Genomic DNA, 26,179 nt, shown 5'->3' on the forward strand with positions numbered 1-26,179 from the left:
CATTCTCATAAGGGGAATCAAACCTGGCTGATGTGGAAGTGCTAACAACCACATCACTGAGGCAGCAGCTGTGTGTAAATGCTCCATGAGGAAAAGTTTCTTCTTCATCTCCATGGTCCTGCTTTGTTCTGTTCCATTTCAAAGGGCAACCCTTTGCCTAGAGCAGCCACGTTATGTATCCACCACCTTTAATAAGAAGCCGAGTTTCAGGAAGAGGCAGCGCTTCCCGCTATCTCCTGGTGTATCTAACGTGAGATTTCCGGAGTTAAGTGCTCTGAGAAGTGCCTAAGTCGGATTTAGTGGAGAAAATATGAACCATGTGTATTACAATCCAGCCTTCACAGTGTTCTGTGTGTATAGCCTATAGGTTCTCAGTGGACATCACAGCATCTTGTTGGATATTCATGGGATTATGAGCACAAGCTGTATTTCATGGTAATCTATGTAATAAATGTTAGGACAACATTGAAATTCATGAACAGTTTGAGGGTAGATGTTACGTTTGTCCCTTCTTCCAACCTCATATCTTTACTAAAGTCACTTTCTCTTCTCTAGAGCTCTGTAGAGCTCTATATTAATAACAAACCCATAAATCCATGGAGCAAACTTGTCTTTGACACCCTTGGATTGAAGGTTTGCTCTGTCAGTGCCTAGAATAACTTTATTAACTTTTTTTATTCAAAAAACATTTTGAGCAAATGCTTTTTAACAGCATCCTGTAGAAATCATTAAAACACTTGTAACACTGAAAGAGCAATGAATATTAATATAATAATATGAAATCTTAAAAGACTTATCAGCTTCAGCATTTTACCCCAAATAGGCCTCATAAACAGTAGGTGAACAGCAGTGAAGATGTAGGTGAAGCAGTATTGCTCATCATCGGGGCACAAGTGAACCTGCTCTGCAGAGCAGCTTTGACCTCAGCATGCAGCCCTTGTTGCTGCAGAGGCATGGAACATCCTGAGGTTATGTGGGGTGTGGCTGTCCACAGGTTTTGGAAACATAGTTGCTCGGGCTTCTGGTGCCTGCTGAGCTCCTTCACTAATGGCAGGGTGGATCGGCACAACAGCATTCGTCCTCCTTTCAGAAAACATTTATGCAAACGTTGAAAAAAAACTTGGGGCGACTTTTTTGCATACTTCTACTGTACCTTTACTTGTAAACTTGTACCTCTACTTGTACTACTGTGAACAGATCAGTAGATCAAATTACAGTTTGCACATACCAGTAATGTTATTAACATGCAAGATCCTAAAAGCATTTATTGGAGCTAAACAACTGTATATTGACTGTGGAACGTGCTTAGCATCCCAGCATGTACTAGGATCATTCTATTGTTCCAATATGAAGAATATGAAGACATAATTTCATCTCAGCGTGTTTTCAAGCCAACTGGTGACAAACATGTTGCAGACTCACCAGAAGCGTCAGGTCGCAGAAGGACAAGAGTATCAACGACACTCCATGCACCGTGGCAAGGTGCTAACGTCACTGCAGACAGGTGTCAGCCATCTTGAATGTTTATGACTTTCTCCCTATGCTGCTGATGTCATCAGGGGTCTGCTGTTATTAATGAACCACGTCTGGGCAGCCAGAGCTTAGGTTTCAGTGCACGTTAAGGCCTAAAACGAGCCCGTGGCTTCAAATGACCTCACCATATAGGGGGAGAAGGAGTCCTTTATAAAATAATAAACAAATCACAAGCCATTAGTGAGGGACACAACTCATGTAACAGGTCACAAGGGGCCACAGGGGCCTCCTGCAATGACAGAGTATGGCTCCTACTGACTGGCACTGAACATTACACTTAAACAAGCTCACATAACGTATTGCTTTATTAAATCTTGATGCACACAAAACATGGTGTAGTGGAAAAGTCTGTCTTTGTATCTAAAGTGTGGTAAACATGCTAATTGTGCCAACCTCAGGATCATACGGGCTGAAAGAGAGAGAGAGAGACAGGGGTGGGGGGGAAGTACAATATATAACAAAAATAATAACAACAATGAAAATATTAATGTAATATACTTATTAGACGTATTAAACATATAAACCAGCCTGACCCACCCGCCCCCAGGGTGTCTGTCATAAACAGCTTTTTAGTATATTAATGCACTAACTACGACAGGAGTTCCACAGTAACATTACCCGATCTGCTGCCATCATCATCCTCCCGTAAGCTGCCAGCCATGTTTGTGTCATTCTCTCAGGTCAAGTAAGGAAATTAAAAGGGCACCAAATAATATGGGAGCAATTGGTTTCAAAACAGGAAAGAAGCACACGACATTACAGGTAAAAACATATCTGACCACATGGTGTTGATTAAGGTGTTCTTTACCAGCAGTATTGTCCATAAACATTGTCATGAATATTTTTCCAAATTTTATATAATTGTTGGGTAATAAAAAAAGAATATGCCAGTTACACAACTGTTGTATACCAGGATGGGACGGGGGCCATAAACGCTGTTCTCACAGCTCTGTGTGTAAAGCTGTAATTACTGTACAGTATTGACTTACAGAGGATATGAGGACATGTTTATCTTAATTTATGCTTGTTCCACGTCCTAAAGCTCTATTAGATCTGGATGAGTGAAATTATGAGAATAAACTAATATTGGTTGTTAGGTACCAATAAGACATTTAAGATTGAAGTATAAGCTAAAAGTATGAAATATGAAAAAATGTGTCTGTTTAAGACAATTTAGAGAATGTAATGCTGTGTCCACTCATGATAGGGTTATGACATCATAGGTGTAAGGTGCCCTTACACCTATGATGTCATACTACCTGAGAGATAAGATGCGGAGAAACAGCACGTGTCCCAATGCTCCGTGCAGTGAGCTCAGAGGAGCCCTGAGGGACACAACACACAAAGTCATTATTTGTGTGAGTGCACCAAGAATGTGGTGTGTTTGACTATCATTCCTGTCAGTGAGATCATGGTGCCAGAAGATGAGGGAAAGAGTGCTTTTATTGACTGGAACATGGATCAGAGCACCAGAGTGTCAGGAATCAGCAAGGTGAGGGACCCAAACGCACAGCTCAGACAAGACTTGAGTTCAGTGGATTTAGTTGTGGTCGTCGTCAGGCAAGCAAAGGTCGGTACACGGCAGGCAGAGATGAAGGTTCACACAGGGAAACTGTTGAAAATTTCCCCTGTCCAGTACATCATTGTTACACAAGCATAATCCGTGCTCACAAGCACACACAGAATACATAAAAAAATAATTATGGACCTATGTGATGATTTTTGTGCAGAAATTATTTGGTCATGCATTTTTTTGTAATTCACAGTAATTTCCAACAGGCATAACAGACACAGTTCAATTCAATGCATCACGCATTATGTGGTTCAGATACAGCTGCCTGTGATTATACACTTGACCAATAGGTGGTTTCGTGTGCACATCAAGCTTCGAGAAATGAACCCTTTTCTTTTCATTTTTATTAATTTTGTATCTGTAACTTAAACTTTCCATTTATTTAATCTTCTGTAAAGTTTTCTGATCCAGTGATTTTCTTATCATCAGTTTGCTTTCTGTTGTGTTGCTTTGATTTTTTACCTATTTGACCTATTTTTCGATGGAAAACTGTTCAGCTTAAGCAGCTTTTAACACCATCAAGGGTTTCTTATTTTGTCTTAACTTTGTTACCCTTTTCTCATTTTGGTCGACCTTTAGAGCTAAAATCAGCCTAATTTTTGGACAGCCGAATAGTTCTCCCACATAATCCTCCGGAAAGGACATTTTCTAGTTTGCATCTTGTAACGCAGCTGTCTAACCTTCAAACAAGAAATATTTATTCTTGATTCACACAGAATCACATTCCCAGTCGCACCCTAATCTCTTGAGTCCCTGGACTTGTGCCTGTGCGGCTCATTTGTAATCCAGCAATGCTTTATTCAACTGAAATCACAACAGCTTTTCAGTGTCATACTATCAAATACAGACCATAAAATGGCCCCAAAGCTATCGCCTTGTTCTGAGCAGGGTTTGTCATCTCCACCTCCGATCACCTGGATACTGTTTACGGTAACACTGAGTCCAAACGTTGTCCGGCAGCAGGTTTGATCATGAAGAAGCCATTAACATCTGTTTCGCTGTGCTTCTTCCACCTGACTGATTTAAAATCATGAGCTGTGAATCTTTTTATGATTCACTGTATGGCCGAGCTGTTTGTCTTTCAGCCAGCAGCTCGACGGAGCGGAACAAATTGAGTTATTCCACTCATGTTCGGTCACAGCTCATACAAAGGAGAGGGTCGCATTTGTTGCACGGTGGGTAAATATTGTTTCTGTCCGTCAGGAAATCAGGTTGAGAGGTGGATGAACTCTGTGTTGTGTTCAGTGACCCAAAGATGCGTCTGTCATGTACGAGCTCTGAAAACTGAGGCACGCTGGAGGGAGCTTTACCTGCTTGTCTTTGTAGAGCACACCTGCATGTGTGTGCGTGTTCGACCATGGTCAGGTCTTCCTTCAAAAACAGTTTGCTAATCTCAATCCTTAATACATCACAGCAACAAACAGTTTACTATGTCACTTTGGAAAACATTAAGTGATAAAAAATTGATTAAGGCCACAATCTGAACCATCTTAGTCTAGTAATAAAGGTTGTTCCTTAATTTTTGTTGTTGGATATTTTGCATCTTATGAATTGGTTAAACAGGAACAGAAGCATTTGCCTTCAGTAAATAAAGGCAAACTACCATGGAAGCACAATCACCTGATGGATCCATGGATCCTCAGACAGTCAAATAAGTAGTTCAGTAGTTTGCTAGTGTTACAGGAGCATGTTGATATTATTATGTATCTGTAAGCAAAGCAATTTTTTATCTTACTAATTGATTCTGGAATATAAAGTATTTAACTTTCACCTATTTTTAAGTTTGAAGCAAATATGTTTTGAGCCTCAATAAATAAAAATAAATAAAATCTAAATAAAGTTTACACCATTTGGAATATTTTCTACATACTGTAAGGTGACAGTCTCCAATATTTTTTTCATGATGTGATAAAACAAATGGCTGGCTTTCTCATTAATATGAAGTTCTTATCATTGGACCTAAAAATTACAGAGAGACAGTACTGAATCAGACCCTGGGTGACATAACAGTAGCTTCAGATTCCTACTCACATAGAAAGCACTCAATGATAAAGCTCCTCTCCTCTGGAACCAGCTCCCTCTTCAGGTTCCAGAAGCTGACACACTCTCCACCTTTAAGATTAGGCTTAAAACCTTTCTTTTTCATAAAGCTTATAGTTAGAGATGGTTCAGGTAACTGGCAATGATTGTTAGTCACAGGAACCATCTCTTAGTTAAGCTGCAATAGACATAGACTGCTGGGGGACTTAATTTATACACTGAGCTCCTCTGTTTCCTTCTACCTCCTCTGTCCAATAACCTCCCACCATTGTTCTATGTTCAACTAACCTTGTCTCTTTCTCTCCAGTAGTTGTGCCCCCCCTCTCTCCTCCACTCTGTCCTCACCTACAGGTATCATCGGACTGTAGGTGAGGACAACCATCCTGCCTGTGCTCTGTTGTTGCTTGTTGTTGTTGCTGTGCTTTTCTCTCTCTCTATCCTCTCACCCCAACCAGTCGAGGCAGATGGCCGCCCACATCCAGCCTGGTTCTGCTGGAGGTTTCTTCCTCGTTAGAGAGGGAGTTTTTCCTCTCCACTGTTGCTGTCAAATGAAGTGCTTGCTGTATGTGGGATATTTTGGGTTTAGTTGTGTATGGTCTTAAACCTTACTTTGTAAAGTGCCTTGAGATATAAATACAATTGAATTCATTTTAAACACATTTGAAAAAATGGACATGGATTTACTAATGCAGTCAAATGAACGTGCACTGTAGCAAAGATACAAACAAAAGGAAAGGTGATTTGAAAAAAGACCTTTTTATTAGATGTTCCCTCATTTTTTGGTAATATAGCAAATTGAAATTGTCTCCAGTTGGTGTCAGCAGTACAATAAATATCAAAGAAATGTCGAAGTAATTTTATAAACAGACAAGCTTGAAAATCAGAATCAACCAGTCAGATAATTAGGATATTTCAGTCTTTTTAAATAGAAAATGTGAAAATAAATAAAAAGCTGTTCATTTCAAGAGGCGTAACTGGATGTTTTGTTTGTGAGAAACAGTATTTAAAAACGAAACAGTACAGATAATAAATTAGACAAGTATGAAATCATTGATTCTTGTACTTGTTTTAAACATTCCCCTACAAAAAGTGGATCATCTTCACTGTCTCATTAAAAACAAGTTAACCATTATTAGAGTAGTGTTTATGTATTTTAGCCTAATGTTTCTGCAACACTTTGATTTAGACGAATGGCCCTGCACCGACTCTTAAACCACAGACACTCTGTACATTTACAACTATCTACACACAGTGAATCCAGTTGAAAATCCAAATTTACTGCAACAGACATTAGGTTTAAGAGGTTTGAGCTTCAAGTGTTCCCTTTCCTTTGGCTGGTGGAGGTGGGTCAGGTATATTTGGTGGACAGGCATGTGTTATAGTGAACGATCGCTGCTCCCGGCTCTCAGGAGGCAAAGTAGGAGGTCTGCATGGAGTACAGACGGTCGATGGGGTTTCCTGTTCGTGCTTGCAGGAGACCTACGTCAGGAGAAGCCATGAAGTAGTCGCTTAGACTTGTCAGCGAGGTGTCACTGTCGATGTCGTGGAACACGGAGTCAGTACCTGGTAAGAATGAAAAGGACAAGGCCATGTCAAACTATGATGGCGTGAATATTTAAAACATGACACCTACTGTGCAGCACAGACCCCTGAACGCTCACCGTAAGGGTTCATGTGGTCACCGGGCATCTGTGGAGGAGTCAGGCCCTGCTGGAAGGCGTCTGTGCTGTAGCAGCTGGGATCCAGGGTCACCAGCTGCTGCTGGCTCGCAGGTACAGGCCCTGAGTAGGAGCTGAGCAGGCTCTCCATGCAGCGCGACATCACCTCTGGAACGGTAACAAGAAAGACACCACTTTAATAGTGTCATTACAGCAACTGCTCTGCTTCTTGAGCCGCCCCTTCATGCCTAATACAATAAGTTTCCTGATTCTGGCTTGAACTAAGTACTGCCCTCTTGCTGAAAAAAATATGATTTGATCCAGACAAACAGGGGATTTACTGGTTTAACATCATTTAATGAGGTGGACAGAGGAACATGGAGATCGGAGATCTTCTCATGCTCTAGCTTAACGTCTATCACGTCTGTGACTCATGCCTGTCCGTGTTGCTCATGCAGCAGATCAGCAGCTTCTGTGCAAGAGTGACTCAGAGAACGACTCTAGCTCCCGTTTTAATAGACTTTGTTGCCTTCACATCTGGCCAACATCATTTTGCAGGGAATTTTATAATACGTCAGATCACAGCCTCTAAAATCAAAAATGAGCCTATTGTTTAGATATTTGTTTCAGTTACTTTCAGTTATACGTTAATACAGTAACATTAAAGACAAAAAACTGAGAAAAATTACTTAAAATTAAGATTTCCAGCCTCTGTTTAAACATCTCAATATTTGTTATTGCTTTTTCCTTCCAGTCAATTTGATAAATGCACTGAACTGCTTTTGAAGAATTATTTGCTTCCTTTGTTGTATAGCACTGAACAGCAAACACTAATACTTATAGTAGTGTATATTGTAAATGCATTATCCAACCTGATCTGAGTGATGTCTCACCAGTCCTCCATGAGGCTTCATCTTATCCTAAGATCAACTTCAAACAACCCCCATTTGCTGGTTTGCTCAGCTCATTTGGTTAACAGCAGCAGCTTCCACCATAATAAATCCCGCTGCTATGCCAATATTGACATGCTGGAGGTCCCTGAACAGAGAGATATGGCGCTTGCCAAGGCACCGAGACACTTATATAAACTGTCTGCTCATATCTGCTGTGAGACTACAGCCGCAGAGACGCTCGTGGTCCTGCCTTTGGAAAAACTCTTATTTACCAGCAGAGACTCAGGCTAAAGCCCAGTGTTTGCTGAGTGACTCCACTCTGGGTATTTTTCCCATCATAAATTTAATAATTCAATCTGCTTCTCCAAATAAATGTCAGCATAATGACTCCCTGGTTTCCATCACTGGACAGAGCAGTGAACCTGTACAGTTAATCCTCACCTTGGCCCAGCCTTTCGCTGCCGTGCTGCTCCTGCTGTTGCTGTTGTCTGCGAGCTAATTTCTTCATCTGTCAAGAAATAAACATAATAAGCAACTTGAAGGCTGATTTACTGACAAAATAATCACCTTAAAAGTTTGATTCACTTCCTCAGAATGTTGATTGCTTTCATGTAGTGTTGTTCACGTGAGGTGTGAGTAATTGAAACTATTAATTAACTGATTCCTACTGTTCCTAATATGCAAAATGCATATTAGGAACAAGTACCACCTTGTGATTTTTTATATACCTGCTGAATATATAAACTGTATAATCAAGGTCCAACTCCTTATGCTTCTCTCTCAGAGCTGGTCTACTGGTGGTTCTAGAGGCTTCACATAGAGTGTGAAAGGGATGGGAGCAGAGGCTTTAGCTACCAAGCTCCTCTGTGGAACCAGCTTCAGGTCGTTTATGGTGAAAGATTTGTGTCCTCTGAAACCTCACACAGTTTGCAGGTTTGTGATCAGAACAGATGAACGCGTGACATTACACTCACATTGTGATCTGCTGTTAATGATGTGCTGTTTCACTGACCTTTGCCCTCTGGTTCTGGAACCAGACCTGGACCACACGGACACTGAGTCCAGTTTCTGCAGCCAGGGTCTCTCTCACCTACAAATCACAACACAGTGTATGAAGTAAAACAGCCAGGTTAAAAATTGGTTGGTAGGTTTTGCTGTCCGTCATTTTGTGAGGAAGCAGATACAATTTACATAACTTAGCATTTTTTATCATCCCCTCACGGTGACTAGCTGGAGTTTTGTCCCCCATGTTCACTATCGCTAATGTTTACATTCACTCAGGCATGCAAGAACCTGACCCTGCTGTCAATCAGCTGAGACACACACACACACACACACACACACACACACACACACACACACACACACACACACACACACACACACACACACACACACACACACACACTCATGCTCTCTGCTTGCCTTTCTGCAGGGTTTGGACGAGACTTCAAAGGAGGTCTTGAAGGCTCTCCTCTGCTGGGTGGTGAGGATGGTGCGCGGCCGTTTGGCCCGACGAGGGTCTTTGCTATCGTTACTGTCCTTTCCTGATGCAGGAGACTTCTCTGTCTTCACATCCCGTTCCTCATCCTCACTCTTGTCTGTTACCAAACACAAAAAACAAGCACAAATTTTCTTTCATTATATTTGTTTTATGATTATTAGAGTATCAACTGCAGGTATACCTCGTATTTATGTAGCTACAGGTAAATTATTTTTGCAGGTAAGATGAGCATAACAGAACATAGATGGACAGACTGCAGGCAAATATAAAGATCATGATCATCATCATCACTCTAACGTACACATAGCTGCTGTAAGTAACTGCATAGTTTTCATAGTAACGTTAATCCCGAACGTTACCTGAGTCAGAGTCATCTGGGATGAAGATCTTCCGGAGGCTCCTCTCCCTCTCATAGTCACTCTTGCACAGGAGCTGGCCTTCCTTCAGCACAAACTCGTCTCCTTTGCGCAGCTGCCGCTCGCAGACACAGCAGCAGAAGCAGCTGAGGTGGTAAACACTCTGCAGAGCTCGCATCACAAACTCAGTTGGCGAGATCTTCTCCAGACAGCTGCTGCATTTTGTGGCAAACAAACTGAGGACACACAGTAGAGTGGGCAGTGTTAGCAGGGCTGAGCAAACTCCAGCAGCACCGCCTTTATATTCTGCTAAGTATTTGGACCCATTACAACAACATGGTGAAGGAACTGGCTATGCTGGAGACTACACTTAAACATGGTGATTATTTGGTTTCATCGTTCTGAGGACACGGGCATTTAACTCATGCATCAATAAGGCCTAACATTAGACCACCCGCCTGCTGTTTACTTCGATAATATCCTGGAGGCAAGGACTGCACTGCTGTGGAAGCAGCATTTCTAGGGATTTCTATTATACACAATCACATTCAGTTTAAGAAAGTTCTAAGTCTACAGGCGCAACCTAACTGTTCTTTGAAAATTATCACCTCAGGCAATAAAACTTTAGTAACTATGAACCATCTAAACCTTAATGTCAGTGAGCATCGATACACAGTATTTCTACAGATATAGTCTTTTCCGACTCTGCTTTATTGTATTTACAAATTGAAAAGTTGCTGATTGTGACGAAAAAAGGGCAATATAATTGTTTTGATACAATTAATGTCTCAGTTGTTTATATGTAATAATGTATTTAGGGAGAATTATCTCCTGACACTACGTTTCCTGCCCACCGCTTCGCTGCTCATTCAGTGGCCTCATTTCCAGCAGTAGCAGGCAGCTGTTCCCAGTGAGACCAGTGCTCCAAAGCAGCCACACTGGATGTGAAGGGAGGGCTGAGGGAGTAAGGTGGCGGCTGCAGAGCAGGTACAGAGGCGCTCAGTGTTTGGACAGCTGCACTCCTCTGCTCTGCTCTGCTCTGAGAGTGACTACCCTCCTCTATTCAGCTGGTTTTTGTCCCTGCTGTTCACCTCCCTCCATCAACTCTTTCAGCCTCTATCGACTTACAGTAGATGCTGACGTCTACACAATGACACAGAAGAAAAGAATACAAAGAAAAAAGGAGATTCATTAAAATATTGACTCAAAGTTTGACAAAACTGTGTTTCTTTCTTCTTTCTATCTATGGTATTTTTTTTTGTAAAATATAGACTTAAAACTGAATGTCTGCCTGAATCCAGTCTAGATCCTTTCTTACTACATGCCAGTAACAGTTTAAGGAACACAGCAAAAACTGTAAAACCTCCCAGAAAATGTGAAAAAGTGCAGGCGAGACTGAGGCCAGGTTTGTAATCTAGTTCCTAAAGTATCAGCTTACACACACAATGATGAATATTTTTATTGAAAAAACATAAAAGTGAAAAAAACATTTTCACAGCATATATGTAATAATTCACTAATTCCTTTTCCATTACACCAGCTGTTTGCTGATCTTACACAGCATTAATAACACAGTACCTCACTTGTCTGACGCAAAGAAGCTAGTTATAGGTATAGTTATTATACCAATGGAAATAATTTACTGTATCAAATAAGACACTTCACGCTGGCGCCTGAGAAGAATGTGATTTGTCATGAAGCAGGGATTGAAGCATAGACCGTCTGCTTCCCAGGCTGATGCTCCTGCCCATGAGCTACCAGGCCACAGTTCTTGGCATCTGACCCGTCCCCTGAGGGAGCAGTGGACTGCACCCGGGTGGGTTAGCATGAAGTGTTTTGCTCAAGGACACACCTGGAGCCAGAGGTGGGGATCGTTCTGCTTAGCAAGATGATGCTCTACCAACTGACCTCCCACACGCACATAAACACACATGAATAGGGAAACTAAAAATCATTGCTGATGCAGCAAAAAACATAACCAAATAGGGAAGGTTACGAAATAAAGACTAATTTGACAAACTATAAGAACGTTATACCCATACATGCAACACAAATAACGCAAACACTAATCTTGAAACATAAAAAATCAACAAAGGAACAACTTATTGCCAAGGAAGTGAAAGTGTAAGTGTCAACAAATGTGTGAAGGGAAAAAGTACAGGTGTAAGTGATTCCAGTCATCAGTTAAGGGAAACTTCAGGACGATGTAAGTGATAAACTAATGAGCTGAAACACAAGCCGGATGCAGGGTGACACTGTCACGCGGTCAGACTTTCATTGATCATCATCATAGTGAGAAGGACATGCGTCACTCAGGTTTTGCATCCAGCCTTCAAGGTTACAGTCAAAGCTCTCCTGGAGGTGGGACTCAAAGACCACCACCGTAGGGTTGAGCCAGGAATTCAGACCCCCACATCGCGCCTAGGTTTGCTGCTAAAGGTAAAAGTCAGACAGACTCAGTGGTTTCAACTAAACTTTAGCCACTTTCATTACTTAAGTATCCAAGCCAAAGTTGAGCATTGACTTCTGGCCTAGTGTGAAAGAATTGAGCAATACAAAGACAGGCTGAATGCAAAAGCTAGACTAACAGGGGTTTCATTGATATTGTTTCTTGAAATGTCAACACTGTCTTCTTCCTTTACATTGTCATTCATTGAGGTGAAGCAGCAGACCAGTCCACATCATTATCTTTGCACCATTATGCTTAACTATAACATGAAGTTAAAGGCTTCTCCTCCACTTCAGCATCGACGTGCAGAAAACTTATTTCTTATTAAATTATAACAGGATTGAACCACTGCTTCTGATATGCATCATCTACTGAAACTATAGTTTTAAGGAGCGGCTGGACAGGCTAGAGTATGAACCAAACTGCTTTTATGGAGTCTCTACTTGTAGTCTTGTTTATTTTAAAATCTCATTTGGTGCAGCTTTCAATGTGAGGGAACTGTTCCAACAGTGGATTTATCAAACGTCTTTAGAGGTTCATTTCAGAGGGAGCCTGGACCACCATTGCTAGGGGATGAGCCTCCTTGACCCCCTGGCCCTTCACCCTGTGTTTCCACAGTGCCTGAGCAGCTTAACAAGCATAAAGAGGTACAGGATTAAGGAGGATAAGAAGAGTGAAGAAAGGATGAGGCAGTGAAAACAGACTGTGTGTGTTCCAGCACTGTTCCCTTGTTTGTCCTCCCTCTTCAGGGAGCTGGGAGACCTAAAGGCGGAGGTTGGGTGGGAGGGTGCTGGCTTTGGGTGGCAGGTTGTTGGACTTTTAATTAGTAGGCGTAATTAAAAGATGATTGTGAAGGAGGCAACGGGAAATAAAAGCTGGATTCGCAGAGTGGGGATGTGCTGTTTGCTCAGCCAAAGCTCAAAATGTCGAAGTAAGGCCTTAGGATTCTGTGGGGACTCACTTCAACATGTTTGTTAGCTAAAAACAATCTCAGCAGTCAATCAGAGGCCCTCATTCATTCACCTTCTGGAGGTTCACTTTACCCCGAAGGCCTGTTTCAGAGGCTGTGGCTGTTGTATTAAGTAGGATAAGTGTGAGGACATGACATTGAGGCAAATAATTAGAGGAAAGTCATGCAGATGGTCAAACGTATTGTATATACCCAAACAAAATATGTCATTTCTTGCATTCATATCATTTAAATAGCTTAATAAACAGCTCTTTTGGTACTTTTACTATATCCTGAACCTGGAGCAGATTTATTTATGTTAGAAGACATAATGATTGGTTTTCTTAAAAGACTGGTCAAAACCAAGAAAATCTTTGTTTACTGCCAGTCCAAGTGTTTAATATGAATGCATAGGTAATGCTAGCCGAGTTACTGTAGTGGTGGCAGACAGGAAGATAAGGCTGACACCGGGAATGCCCACACGCTTCAGGAGGGTGAACACCAGAGTGCTCTTTGTCAACTCAACTCAGGGTTTAACTTATTCCCTCCACACTCACCAGTAACTCAGAGAACCTGGGACTTAGTCCGTCTCTGTGTGAATGGATCTCCAGCTTCCTATCTGGCCAATCACAGGCATTAAGGATGGGCGGACATGACTCGGAGTCCCTCACCCTCAACACTGGCGTCCCCCAGGGTCGTGTTCTGAGCCCCCTGCTATACACCTGTGACTGCATGGTCACTACCAACTTCACTGCCATCTTCAAGTAAGCTGGACGGCCTGACCTCTAACAATCAGACAGTGTACCTGGTTGAGATTAGAAATCTGGAGAACTGATGCACGAGGAACAACATACTCTTCAATAACAGGAAGTCAAAGGAGCAGATGGTCAGTGGTCACTTTACACACGACCAATCAGCACCATGGTGAAAAGGGCCTTGTAGAGTCACTGCCCTCCACAGCGCTTAGGAACTATTGCTCCTGCACCATAGACAGGATCACGACGGGAAACAGTTCTGATCAGCTACTGTAAGTGCATCATCTGCCCCAAGCTCCCTCACCTCTACTCAGTCTTTCTTCACAATCTAAAATTGTTAAGTCAACTTAATAATGGACTATTCTCTCTGTTGTGGTAAGGAAAGTGCTTCCAATCCCTGAAGACCAACACAGAGAGACTGAGGAAAAGCTTTCTACCGCAGGTTTTACACTGGACCTCAAACTACTTGAATTCTGGGACTTAAATTTCTTAAGTTCCTAATTTCTTGATTTTTCAAATGCAAGTAAATAAGCATGTTTATTTTGACAAGACAAAGCAAGTAAGTGAAATGACTGACATGTTAAAAAAAACAGGATGTTCTACAAACCCAGTTTCATGTGTTTATAAATGCATGATGTTAGGAAACTAAACTAATGCAAAATTATTAACATTGTCTCTGGCACTGAAAGTCCTGGAGGAGTGAGTAATAAAATCCTACTAAGGATGTTGCATAGAAACAACACGAACAAGAGTATAAATATATAACTGGAATATCTAGGAGAGAGCAGAGTTGAAATTTATATAAGAAATGTGAAGGGATATAAAAAGTAAATAAAGTTTTCATTCCTGGTATAGAGCTGCCTGTTAAAGTATAGTTTGCCCAGGCTGATGGCCGGCCTGCAGTCTCCTGCTATGAGCCTCCTGCTCACTGGGACCAGTCTGGGCCTGAGGGTCTCCTTAGGACACTGGTCGCTGACACTGTAGTCGGTTCCCTTCAGCTGTTTGCCCTGACTCTTAACCAGTTCCTTCTGTTTGTTCTTATTCTCGGTGGGGAGGGAGGCGACCTGTTGCTGGCTGAATTCCAGAGACTTTGAAAAAACTCAAACTCTATCTGGAGTATTTCTACTCACACCAGACGCACATTAAAATCCCAGTCTTTCCTCATCCTCCAGGACATGAGCTCAGTCTGCTCCAGCTGATACTCTATTTTGCTCCAATGGTGATGAGATAGTTTATTGTTTTCATTTTGTAGAGGTATGAAGTATATATTGGTCTGTTATATACTTATATGTTGGCGGATAATCTATTAAACTGTGTTATTGGCTGTTAAACTCTTGCTCCGCAGATCTCGTATGTTCTCAGCAAGTTGGAGAAATTTTTTTCTGCTAAATACTGTAATTTCACCATCCAGAAAAATCTGGAAAAATTGTAAAGGTCCACAAACAATGAACCATATCAGGGCCACAGCTGTCAGTGATTGTTCACACACCTGTCATCCAAAGAAAACAATACCGTACAGTCAAAAACCAACTAACTGTTGTCATATTGAGTAATTTGCGAAATCTTTCTGTGGCTTAGAGTGCTGAAAGATCGGACCCATCCTAAAAACTGGTGCTCAACTGATTATTAACGTTTCCTTGTTTATTTTTATGTCATTTCATTGACTGACAAGAGGAAGTAGTGAAGGAACCCATGAACCCTCACAGTAAGTTACAATGCCCCCCCCCACGTCCATCTTATAAATAATAATATAAATGTTATGATAGAACTGAATGAGCAACAACCTTCATAACTAACCCTGACAGCAACTGTGATTAATGGGAGAATAAGAAAAATATATTTATGATGTAACAAACTTAGATATATTTAAATGAATTTAATCTAGGATAATTAAACATATTTGGCATATTTGGCTTAATACTTAATACCTAAATGAATTTAATTTAGAATAATTAAACATATTTGGCATATTTGCCAAATATGTCAACATTAATGTATAATTGAACAGGGTTCCATCTAGTCTAATGTGCTGTGTGTAGCAAACAAAGTTACTGGTGTATAATTTCAACTAGTTTGCTCCATTTTATCCTGAGGGAGAATAAATCAGCCAACACATAATAGGTGTGTTGAAATGAATAAACACTCTTCATCACCTTTAAAACAGAAGGTGCAGCTTCCCACTAAACCACCAGCGTCTCCTGACCCCCTCCTGGCACCAGACAGCAGCCTTGCTCAACTCAGATAACGCTGGTCAAGCTCGGCCTCCTGGCATTTGTTTAATTAATCAGTTGTGTGTCTTATTTTACACCCACTGCGGAATGTACTAATTATAAAGCAAATTTGCTTTTCATTTAATGCAGCAGTAGCTTGGCTTTAGAACTGCACGCTGATCTACTAAGTTTATCCTCCTCCTGGCGTCCAGTGCTACACTGTTTACAACTGTCACACAGGAACTGGCAAAGTAAGTGTCTATTATATGATTCTGCTTTCTGCCTATTAAGGTTATTCATGTTTTTCCAAAAGAAAAACAACCATACAAATAAAGAACCGGTCTTATTTTTAAAAAAATTAAAACAGTTTTATAAAAGAAACCTAGATAGGGATGAATAAGTGGTGTCACAGACAGGCAGAGTAATAAAGATGGAGCCCAGAGGCAAACATGATGCGTACTTACATTGACACCAGCCCAACAAGATTACAGACATCTGCTTGTGTTCACAGTTTAAAAAGGGGAAAAGATTGAGCAATTACCCATGTAGTGTAATGAGGCAGGGCATATCAATGAAGGAATTACTGTTACACTTGTGGTGGGGATTCTCCCCGACAAAACATCTTCCTCTTTCTCTAGGGACAATCAAAGGACACTGGAGATAAAAGATGATGGGAAAAGAAGCGCTTAAAAGAAAACAACAGGGAAAGACAAAGAATAATAAAGACAGACTGAAGCTGTGTGTTTGTTTTAGTGTGTGAATGACTGACGTCTCCTCTGAGACCAGGAAGCTAATAATGTGGACAGCTTGGAGCAGGCAGGTTTTGGATGAGCCCTTGGGGTCTTTTGTCATCTCAGCCCGCTAAATGCCAGTGAGATTCCAAGGAGAGGCCCACAGCGTTGATAAGACGATTAAAAAGGAGAAAAGAGAGGAAAGCAGACGGAGGGGAGACGGAGGCACAGCCAAGCCACACTCACAAACACCAGAGCTGCTGTCCTCTGAGCTGATGCAGTGGGAGGTTTGCAATAAGAGCGAGCAAGAACAACTGGGGTAAACAGGCCAACACGCCGCACAGCAGAACACTACACACCACACAACTTCACTCTTTTATTGGAATTTTGTCTGTTTGTGTCACAAGGTTATTTACCTCCATGGGGATGCTCTGACTCTGTTGCCATAGTTACATTAATTATTGTAGATGCTATAGACTTTCAGTACGTTCTCTTTATCAGTATTTAGGACAATATGTCTGACAGGTGTGAATATTTCTCAGATACAGTGGAGCAGCTTTACAAAATAGCACCATCCATCATCTGGTCCACTTTTCCCTTACATTTCCTGTTGACCTGTATATGTGGATGGACCACTTATACAGGTCAACCTTTCACACCTATGGTCACTATCTCATCTAACTGCATCTTTTTATAATGATATGATTAATATAATCGTATTACTACCCCCAATGATCAGTTGATGTATGAAATGAAGTGTTATCTGGGCTTTAATCTGCAAATAACAAAAAAAAATCTGCAAATAACAGATTGTTAGCCAGAAACAGAAGACTAATATTAAGGGAAAAACAGACAACACTTCTTGTTTGACACACAAACCAAAGGAGACAAGATGGAAAAGTTGAGAAATGCTCAACTTTTGCAGATATGCTGTGACAGAGTTGTGCGACAGCCGGGTGAGAGCCAACAGGATCATTTTGATTCCTCAGAAAATCAGTACACAGTCCTAGCAGATACTGTCTAGTCAGAACTTGACAGCTTGTACATGAAGGTGCGCAACTCAACACATCAGAGTTACAGCTTTGCTAGAACCCACTGATTAACAGCCATGAGTTGAATTTCACAAAAACCTTTACGTTTTGTTGCTAACATGTCTTACTGGAATATTATGTTTGCCAGTACATAAGACAAATAAACAATGTTGGCCTTTTTTTATTGAATCAGGCTTTACAGATATTTTAAGGTTTTGAATAGGTATGTATCCAAGAATTAAATTGGATTGAAAGTCATAGTTGAATCATTTTTTTGATTAACAATTAGGCCTTTCACCCTGACATTTGAATTCATTACAACAGACCTTAGAGCAGTTAGAAACAAATTCCAGGAGATGTTTATCTGATGCCGTTGTTAGATTTAAGGAGATGATTCCCCGATCGTTTGCTTCATTCCTGTGTAGCTACACAAAGGAGATCAATATGGACTGTCTTACTCAGTTCACTTCATCCGTCCATCCATCATCCAAACCACTGCATCCCATATGCGAGGTCGCGGGGGTGCTGGAGCCTAACCCAGCTGGCTATGGGCGAGAGGCAGGGTACACCCTGGGCCGGTCGCCAGTCCATCGCAGGGCTCAGTTCACTTCAGTTTTATTTATACAGAGCTAAATCAACAGAGATCTCAAGGCTTTTCAAGCCAATTCCACTTACAGTAATAAGAAGGTTTTTAGTTCAATCAATAGGATGATTATAATTAAAAAAATTAGTTCTAAATTAAAACAATTTTTTGTTTATCTTCTATTGGAAGAAACCTCTAGCAGAACCATGCCTGTGGTTAGAGATGGTAGAGAGTGGCCTGAACTATTTCTCACTAGAAGCTTTAGCAGAAAGGAAGGTTTTAAACCTATTCTGAACTGAAGTCTGAACTGGAAACTGGTTCCCCTGGAAAGGCACTTGGGACTGTGGCTAAAGGCTCTGCCACTTATTACAAACTAACACTACACTGTAAAACAAATTCTGTAAAAATTCAGGTAAAATACTGGCAGCTGTGGAAAATTTCTGGCAACCACAGGTGCAAGAATTTTTCTGTAAAAAAACATGTTAAGAAAATTACAATATGTATTATAGTATATAAAAGTATTTGTGTTTACAATAAATTACTATGAAAAATACAGTATTTCAATGTAAAACTACAGCTTCAACAGTGTTAATTGATGGTAAAGCTATGTGAATGATCAGAAATAGCCAGATAAGTGCTCTTCTGCCCTGTTCACCAACAGAGAGACAAGTTCTCGAGTGCTTTCTGTCAGTAATCAGCCATTGCTGCTGAACACGTTTGCTTTTGACATTAATACAGGACGACCACCACAAGCCATAGATTTGATAGATTAATATATTATCAATGATAATTGATAATTATCACTATGTGGGCTGATTATTTTCTGTCTGTCTCATTAGAACTATTTTTGTGCATGATCTGGTTCTGATTTTCTTTCTGGCTTCTCTCTAGTAATAAAAACTAATTATTCCAGCGAAGGCTTTAGGGACTCGGTTCCACCCAAAGACCTGCTATAAATCCGTCTGTTATAGGGACTCGACAGACCGCCTGGGTCACCCAAACTCTCATCATTGGATCAGAGGTTTGGCTCTGTTGTTGTTCTCACTCTTTGATCCCAGGCCCTTTATTAAACTATTGCATAAACGCCTTCATGCCAGGGACACTTTTACACTTGCACTGAGACATAGACGAAGTTCAGCTGTACTGTTAGGCTGGAAAAGTTCATGTTTATAAAGCCCACAGTAAATCCACGACCCAGACACCATTTATAGGCACTGACTCTGGCTGAGGGAACACACAACCCTACAAACAGCTACTGTGATGCCCAGTTACTCCTGTTTGTCTCATCACTGTGTTTACAGGAAGAGTCCTGATCACAAAACCAAGGTATTAGCAAGATATCCTGGATGAACCTATGCTTGTCTTGGTTAGGGTCAGGTTCACCATGGAGATTAATTATGTGTTGACTATATTGCGATGAAACATGTATCCTAATTATTTTAGCCCAGACTCAGTTGCATAAAAGCAGATTTAATGAAGATGATTTAAGTTACTATGGAGAGTTATTCTCTAAATTTTGTCTTGAGCTTTGAACTTACAGTATTGTAATACTTAAATGTCTTAGAATCCGCTGATGAAGCTGTTTCTGCTTGCTCCTAATGATGCCCACCTGAATTCAATGAAGCATTTAAAATGACTCCTCACAACATTCACCTTTTTTGGTTTGTTGCTTTTACTCTAGACCCTTTTAATTCATCTGTTGGTTTGATAGTTCATTCAAGGTAGTTCAAACTTCTTTATCTGCATTTGGATTTCCAACTACCAACATGTGACTATTGTGCATGTCGTATGTGGTTTAACATGATGCTAATATTCTTTAGCATGTTTTACAAGGTATGTTATTGCGGTGATGACTGCACTACTGCACTATATGCAGTATCCCGGTACCCAAAACACTCCCCCCTTGTCTCCCTGGACTGGGCACAAATTGTTTCATGTTAGAAGTCAATGTGGGGTCAGAGGAACCGTAACATAAATCCCTGCAGTTGGTTGAATGAGGACCTGTGATTCCTGATGAAACCCAGTCTGCAAAGCTTTCTTTAATGCTTGTTTTGTGGTTGCTGAGCTTTGCGGTTGACTTTAAGAAGTTTAAGAAGTGCCTGTTGATGATTGTGTGTGTGTGTGTGTGTGTGTGTGTGTGTGTGTGTGTGTGTGTGTGTGTGTGTGTGTGTGTGTGTTTGTGTGTGTGTGTGTGTGTGTGTGTGTGTGTGTGTGTGTGTGAGCGTGCGTGCGTGCGTGCGTGCGTGCGTGCGTGCGTGCGTGCGTGCGTGCGTGTTTGTTTGTTTGTTTGTTTGTTTGTTTGTTTGTTTGTTTGTTTGTTTGTTTGTTTGTTTGTTTGTTTATGTTTTTACTTTGACTCAACCCCGTGTTCCAGCCTGCTGGGTCTGGGATACAACTACTTCCTCACTTCCAGGGACTCAATGCTGAACACACTAGGTTCTTTTTATTAAAAACTATAACAATAATAAAACAAGGCTTCCAATAAAACCAACCTGCTCATACCCCAATACCACACCACAGAGTTTGACTCACAGCTGTAGCTGTGCTATTTTCAACATTGTACAATATTGGAAGAACTGAGGAACTGATGGAACAAATATGGAATTATTAAATGACCCTAGTTTTATGTTTGTTATTATTTTGTTGCTATACGATAAATCTATATTTAGCTTTGGCACACTCATGGGATTCTCAGGCTCATAAGGTGGTCACCTCGAGGTGACTTCACTTTAGAAACTACTCGTTTAATTGAGGACATAACCTTCACTGTGTTTTTTGCTTGACTTTTGTAGAAAAAGATACAGTAAGAGATTACAGTCATTCGTTTTTCTCTCTGTTCGGACTTTGCTGATTGTAACAAACTGGGGAGTGTGAAGCTTTGTACCGAGCAGCGCTGCTGTGGATCCTGTAGTCAGTAGCCTGTGTCAGTGGGGCCGTTTCACATCACATCCCCCACTAAGGACTGACGCACACACTGTAGTAATGTTAATGTGGTGCTGAGAGCTCGTTCTCACCTTGACTGCACCAGCAGACTGTGGTTCAGCAGTTACAGGAAACATGGATGTGGTGTGTAGGATCGTGTTGCTGTGTCATTAGTGGCAACAGCTATTTACCTTCAGTGTATTGGAGACTGATCTCACAGAGACGTTCACTGTCAGCGCCCGAAATAGGTTTGATTGACATCTGCTTTAGTTTTACCAACCTGTCTGTGAAGGCATGCAGATGAACACAAGACGACCTGATTCGGGTTTGTTTTTTAATGTTGCTAAGCATTTTGCTCTAGCTGAGCTGTAGCTGTAGCTGTGGGCCCAACGGGGATCCTGCCTCTATGAGGGCTCCCATGACCATTTTACAAAACAGGCTTCATGAGTCCAAAAAAACACACAAGCTCAGGAACTGGTTGGAGAGCTGCCTGCATCAATACGGAGCATGAATAAACCTTTTGCCCTTTTTTCAGGACAGTAAATTTACAACTGGATGCTTTTAGCCTGTGTTGCTGACATTCTCAAAAAAGGGAACATCCTTTTTTAAAGTGATGCTGTAAAATCAGCCCATGCATTTGTTTTTAGGCTGGATTTTTGTAACTCATTACTAATCTAATCACCAGTGCTGGTCTACTACTGGTACTAGTGGTTCTGGGTTAGGCTCACTCTGAACTATCGCCTAGACATGATGCTATATACTTAGATAATAGGCAACCTCCTCCTTTCATCCAGGCACATTTGCATTTCTTTAAGGTAATGTTTCCCTTTTCCTGTAGTTGTGTTTCTCACCCTCTGTGTAGCTTCCTACTGCGTGCTCGCAGTGGCCCAACCAAGCTACCTGTCTTCCTATTATTTGTGTTGTTTGTATCTTTGTTCTCTATCCTCACTCCAACCAGTCAAGGCAGATTGCCGCCCACCCTGAGCCTGCTTCTGATGGCAGTTTCTTTCATTTTTCAATTAATATTTAATTAAAAGGTTTTATATTTTCATAATTTACTTAATAACCATTTGTTATTCATGCTTTGATGGTAAAGAAAAAAATATACATTCAAAAATAAAGATAAGTTTGACTTGTTACATTTCATTGTTTCATCTTTTGTTGCCAAAGCTTTGGACCAACAGCTCCCATCACACTACTTTAGATACATGTTGCTCATGGTGACTTAACGTCCAGCGTGCAGCAGCGCCACTGAGGTCATGACCGTGAGTGCTCACAGCTCCAGCTACCAACAAAGGAAAAGCACACAGACCCATAGAGAAGCCAGCAAAGGGAACCTTCAAACAACACGCCAGACTACAGTTCAGAGATGCAGTAGCCAGATCTAAATCACAGACATCAAACTGTTATTGAATGGGTTTCTGTGGTTTCCTTTCCCTTCTTGCTCATCAGTGTTACAGTTTTTATCGGTCGCTTTGATCTGTTTTGCATAATGGTTCCACTCATTTTCATCATCTCTATTACAGCAGAGCCTCAGACACAGCAAACGTGTGAACCCGTTCTCATTGGATTAACACATATTCTCCTCCCTTTTGCAAAACAGTCAACACTGACATCATTCAAACAGTCCACATTCCATTGTTTTAGCTTTGGTGACCAAAGGAAAACCATCTGTTCCTAACTATTAAAAACCAGTAAGACCAGTATGAACTCGCCATAGCACCTGTTTGACACTCCTCCACAAAAATCTTAAATTTGCTATCAGTCTTTAGACCTTAAAATGGCACCAGGTCTGTGTTGTTATCTACATCATATCTACAGTATGGATGGAGAAGGTCTAAAGCAGAGACTGAGTATCAACAGTGGCTGAGTCTCATCCTCCACTAGATTCGACTGTATTTTAGTTTACTGTATTTTCTGTAATATTTACAATATTTCAGTTTTTTGCCACAGTTTAAAAAATAAATGTCATGGATTCAATAAATCAAATATTTTTTTCTAGATCCAATTCTTTGCATAAAAGGTAAATTTGACATAAACTACAAAGACAACAAAAAGCAACAGGCTCCAATGACGATCAACGAAGCACTGATTCACACACTTTATTCTTTGTTTTAAATATATGATCATTTTAGCTCAATAAATCCTTCACCCATAATTGAAACCATGGCTTCTATTGTTTAGTTAGATGCAAGCAATAATGTACAGACTATGATTTCGTATCAGTTCCTTACACCCTTTCACCATTTTTATTTAAATTTGGTTTATTCTTTTGCTTGTTTTGTATTTGTTATTCAGTATTGTATTATGATATATGTTGTAGCATTTTAATTGCGTGCAATAGTGTCAGATTTCTGTCACATCATTTCGGCATTTGTAATTCCTTTTAAATTATAACAACAAAAACAGAGGGTATGCAAATACAAATAAAATATTTATAACTGTATAATATTTTGCTGGGCATACAGTTAAAAATTCCATAGAAAATAGAGAAGAGACAGTTAATTTATATATTAAAAGAATAATCATTTGTAATAATAATAACAGATTGTATATAATATAAAATAACATATATAATCTCACAGTAAAGCGAGAAATGCTAAAATGTTTTTAATAAAATACTACAGCCTAAAGTTGTTTTAATTACATTCTTAATTATTATTAATCATTAAAATTAAATAGGAATTTATTAATTTCAATCCTAATTTGTCACTAATTAGCGCTTTGTATTTATTATATAAAAAACTAATAATTTAAATTATTTTACTCAGAAAGTGCCCATATTCACAAATGCCATTAAGTATAAGGTATAGCCTTGATTTGCAACAGGAACAATATTTAGCCTATTGTTATAATATTTTTTACATATTCGCGTTTAGTCGGTCGCGTTTTAATTTCCCTTCCAATAAGCTAATTAAGTCGTTAACAATTAGTTTTAGATGTAGCTAAAACGAAATGTCTGAGAAAAAAAGCAACGAGCTTGGTTTGTTCGGTTAGCTGTTTTCCAAGCACACCAGGAGTTTTAGTTTTTATGTTTTTATCGAAACACATTCCGTCGTGACGCGTCTTACCGCTGGTAGTCGGCCTTGCAGTACAGCTTGGTGTCTCTCGTGTAGCAGGTGGCGGTGAGCGGCTGCTGGCACGCGACGCACTGCAGGCAGCCCTCGTGCCAGGACGCGTCATCGACCCGCATCAGGAAGCGGTCTGAGATGATCCGCGCGCAGCCCTCACACACGGCCTGGTGGCGACAGCTCCCTGATGGAGAGGGAAACACCGTGAAACGCTGCTACAGGTCACGGAGGACAATGAAAAGGAGGGAAAGATGAGAGCAAAGCTTTAACCGCACGTGGACATTTGCAATGAGTTACAAACTGGTCTCTTAGACGTCAGTTGTTTATTGTCACTGTTCCTGAACGAAAGCAGAACACGTGATAATCTGGCGCACAGTGCGTTTTCATCTGTGTCTTCCACAAGAAAACGATGCTAAATGGCATCACTAGTTTCTAGTTTCCCATAGACGTTTTAGCTAAATGTCTCACAAATCAGTCCAAAATAGAAGATCATCAGGTTTGTCTGAGGCCCAAAGGCTGACGAATACCTCAGCACAAATCATGTGTGAATGAAAGTGAGTGAACAGAAAAAACAACAAACAATGTTGTCAGCATTAATAATTAGTATAGCCTATTTTAATTTGGCCACTGATTGTGTGCAGGCTGGTATTAAATGCTATTTCTTTTTTGCAGACTCATTTGGTTAAAAGTAAAAATAAGATGGGTGTAAAAACCACAATGAGTCATTTTTAAGCTTTAGTACAAGAAGAAAATAATAACCTGCAGACGCTGAAAAACATGGGGCCAGTGCAGATTTATATGTAAACTAAGAAGCAAATCTGGTAATGAAAGCAATACGAATAATTACAGTAATAGCAATAATAATAATAATAATAACAATTTGCACAGAACAGAATTCACCGATCATACCGTCCAGGGAGCTGGAATCAGTCCGCAGACGATCTTCGATTTTGATGTCGTTCAGCATTTTTGAAGACGCACAAGTGACTGTGCCAGTCAGAGTGCGCCTCTTCCCACCTGCCCAGACCTCGCACGGCTCAGGTCCGCTGGACGATCCCCCCTCTGAAATCCCGCTGATCGCAGTCTGAAGGAGGCGCAAAAGTGAAAACGCGCAACGTTCTTTTAATAATCAGCCGATGCAAATCCAGTGAAATGGGCTCAGCAGTGCTTAAAGTGATGAGCCATTCTGAGTCCAGCACCTCCGTCTCTCTCTCCCTCTCTCTCTCTGTCGACCTCTCTCACACACACTGACTTTCTTTTTTACTACCGTAGCCTTTATTGCGGAGACGGGACCCTCCCCTTCCCCTCGCACAGCGTCCCACTTAGTGGTCTGGACAGTTTAGCACTAAACACTGTAAAAACTCCGTGTATTGACACTGCGGTAGATTTAAATAAGAAGCCTTACAAATTCATTATAAATTTAAAAACTCCAACTTCTGCTTCAGTTGAACGTTTTCTGCTACTCTGATGATCAATGGTGATGAACACTTTATCACATATCGGTACTGTACATCTAACCCTGGAGTCAATCCTGAGCCGATTTACTAAAAAATAAAGGAAAAATATGGCACTATGATAAAGAAAATGTATGTTAACATGAAAAGGGCTATTTTTCATTCCCTTCATGAGCCTTTTGCAGTAAGGGACAAAATCCAGTGAAACATTGACGTCGAAACATTGACGAAACATTGACGTCTTAAAGGACATATTTATTAAGCCTCATAATATGACATCACATTAGTCTAAAGACACAGATACATGTAATCATCAGGTATATGCATTAAAAGAAAAGATTCTGCTTTTTGTTGCTGTTAACGAATAAACATCAATAAAAATGCTACAGGCAAAATAGTTGTGTTATTGTGTTATTATTGTTTAAATTTTAAGCAATGAGAATATGTGAATCAAAATAAAATTGTAA

At 40.6% G+C, this 26,179-nt stretch overlaps 1 protein-coding gene across 1 annotated transcript; it reads right to left on the bottom strand.

Moving 5' to 3' along the window:
- Positions 1-5,883: 5,883 nt before the first annotated feature.
- LOC114867388 (LIM homeobox transcription factor 1-beta.1-like) lies at positions 5,884-25,843 on the bottom strand. Its single transcript, XM_029170023.3, has 8 exons — positions 25,168-25,843; positions 24,259-24,442; positions 9,561-9,793; positions 9,123-9,298; positions 8,710-8,787; positions 8,139-8,205; positions 6,808-6,972; positions 5,884-6,709 (listed from the first exon to the last, which is right to left on the bottom strand). Exons 1-8 carry the CDS (start codon positions 25,223-25,225, stop codon positions 6,552-6,554), a joined length of 1,119 nt encoding a protein of 372 aa, XP_029025856.1. The 5' UTR covers positions 25,226-25,843; the 3' UTR covers positions 5,884-6,551.
- Between the last annotated feature and the right edge of the window lie 336 nt (positions 25,844-26,179).

Source organism: Betta splendens, chromosome 12 (assembly GCF_900634795.4).
Source record: "Betta splendens chromosome 12, fBetSpl5.4, whole genome shotgun sequence".
In the NCBI taxonomy this organism is placed as follows: Eukaryota; Metazoa; Chordata; class Actinopteri; order Anabantiformes; family Osphronemidae; genus Betta; species Betta splendens.

Coding starts and splice junctions, on each gene's coding strand:
- LOC114867388 (XM_029170023.3), bottom strand. CDS start 25,225: ATGCTGAACGACATCAAAATCGAAGATCGTCTGCGGACTGATTCCAGC. Junction 24,443..25,167: donor TGATTCCAGCTCCCTGGACG/GTATGATCGGTG, acceptor CCTCTCCATCAG/GGAGCTGTCGCCACCAGGCC. Junction 9,794..24,258: donor TGCAAGGCCGACTACCAGCG/GTAAGACGCGTC, acceptor GTGTGTCCTCAG/TTTGTTTGCCACAAAATGCA.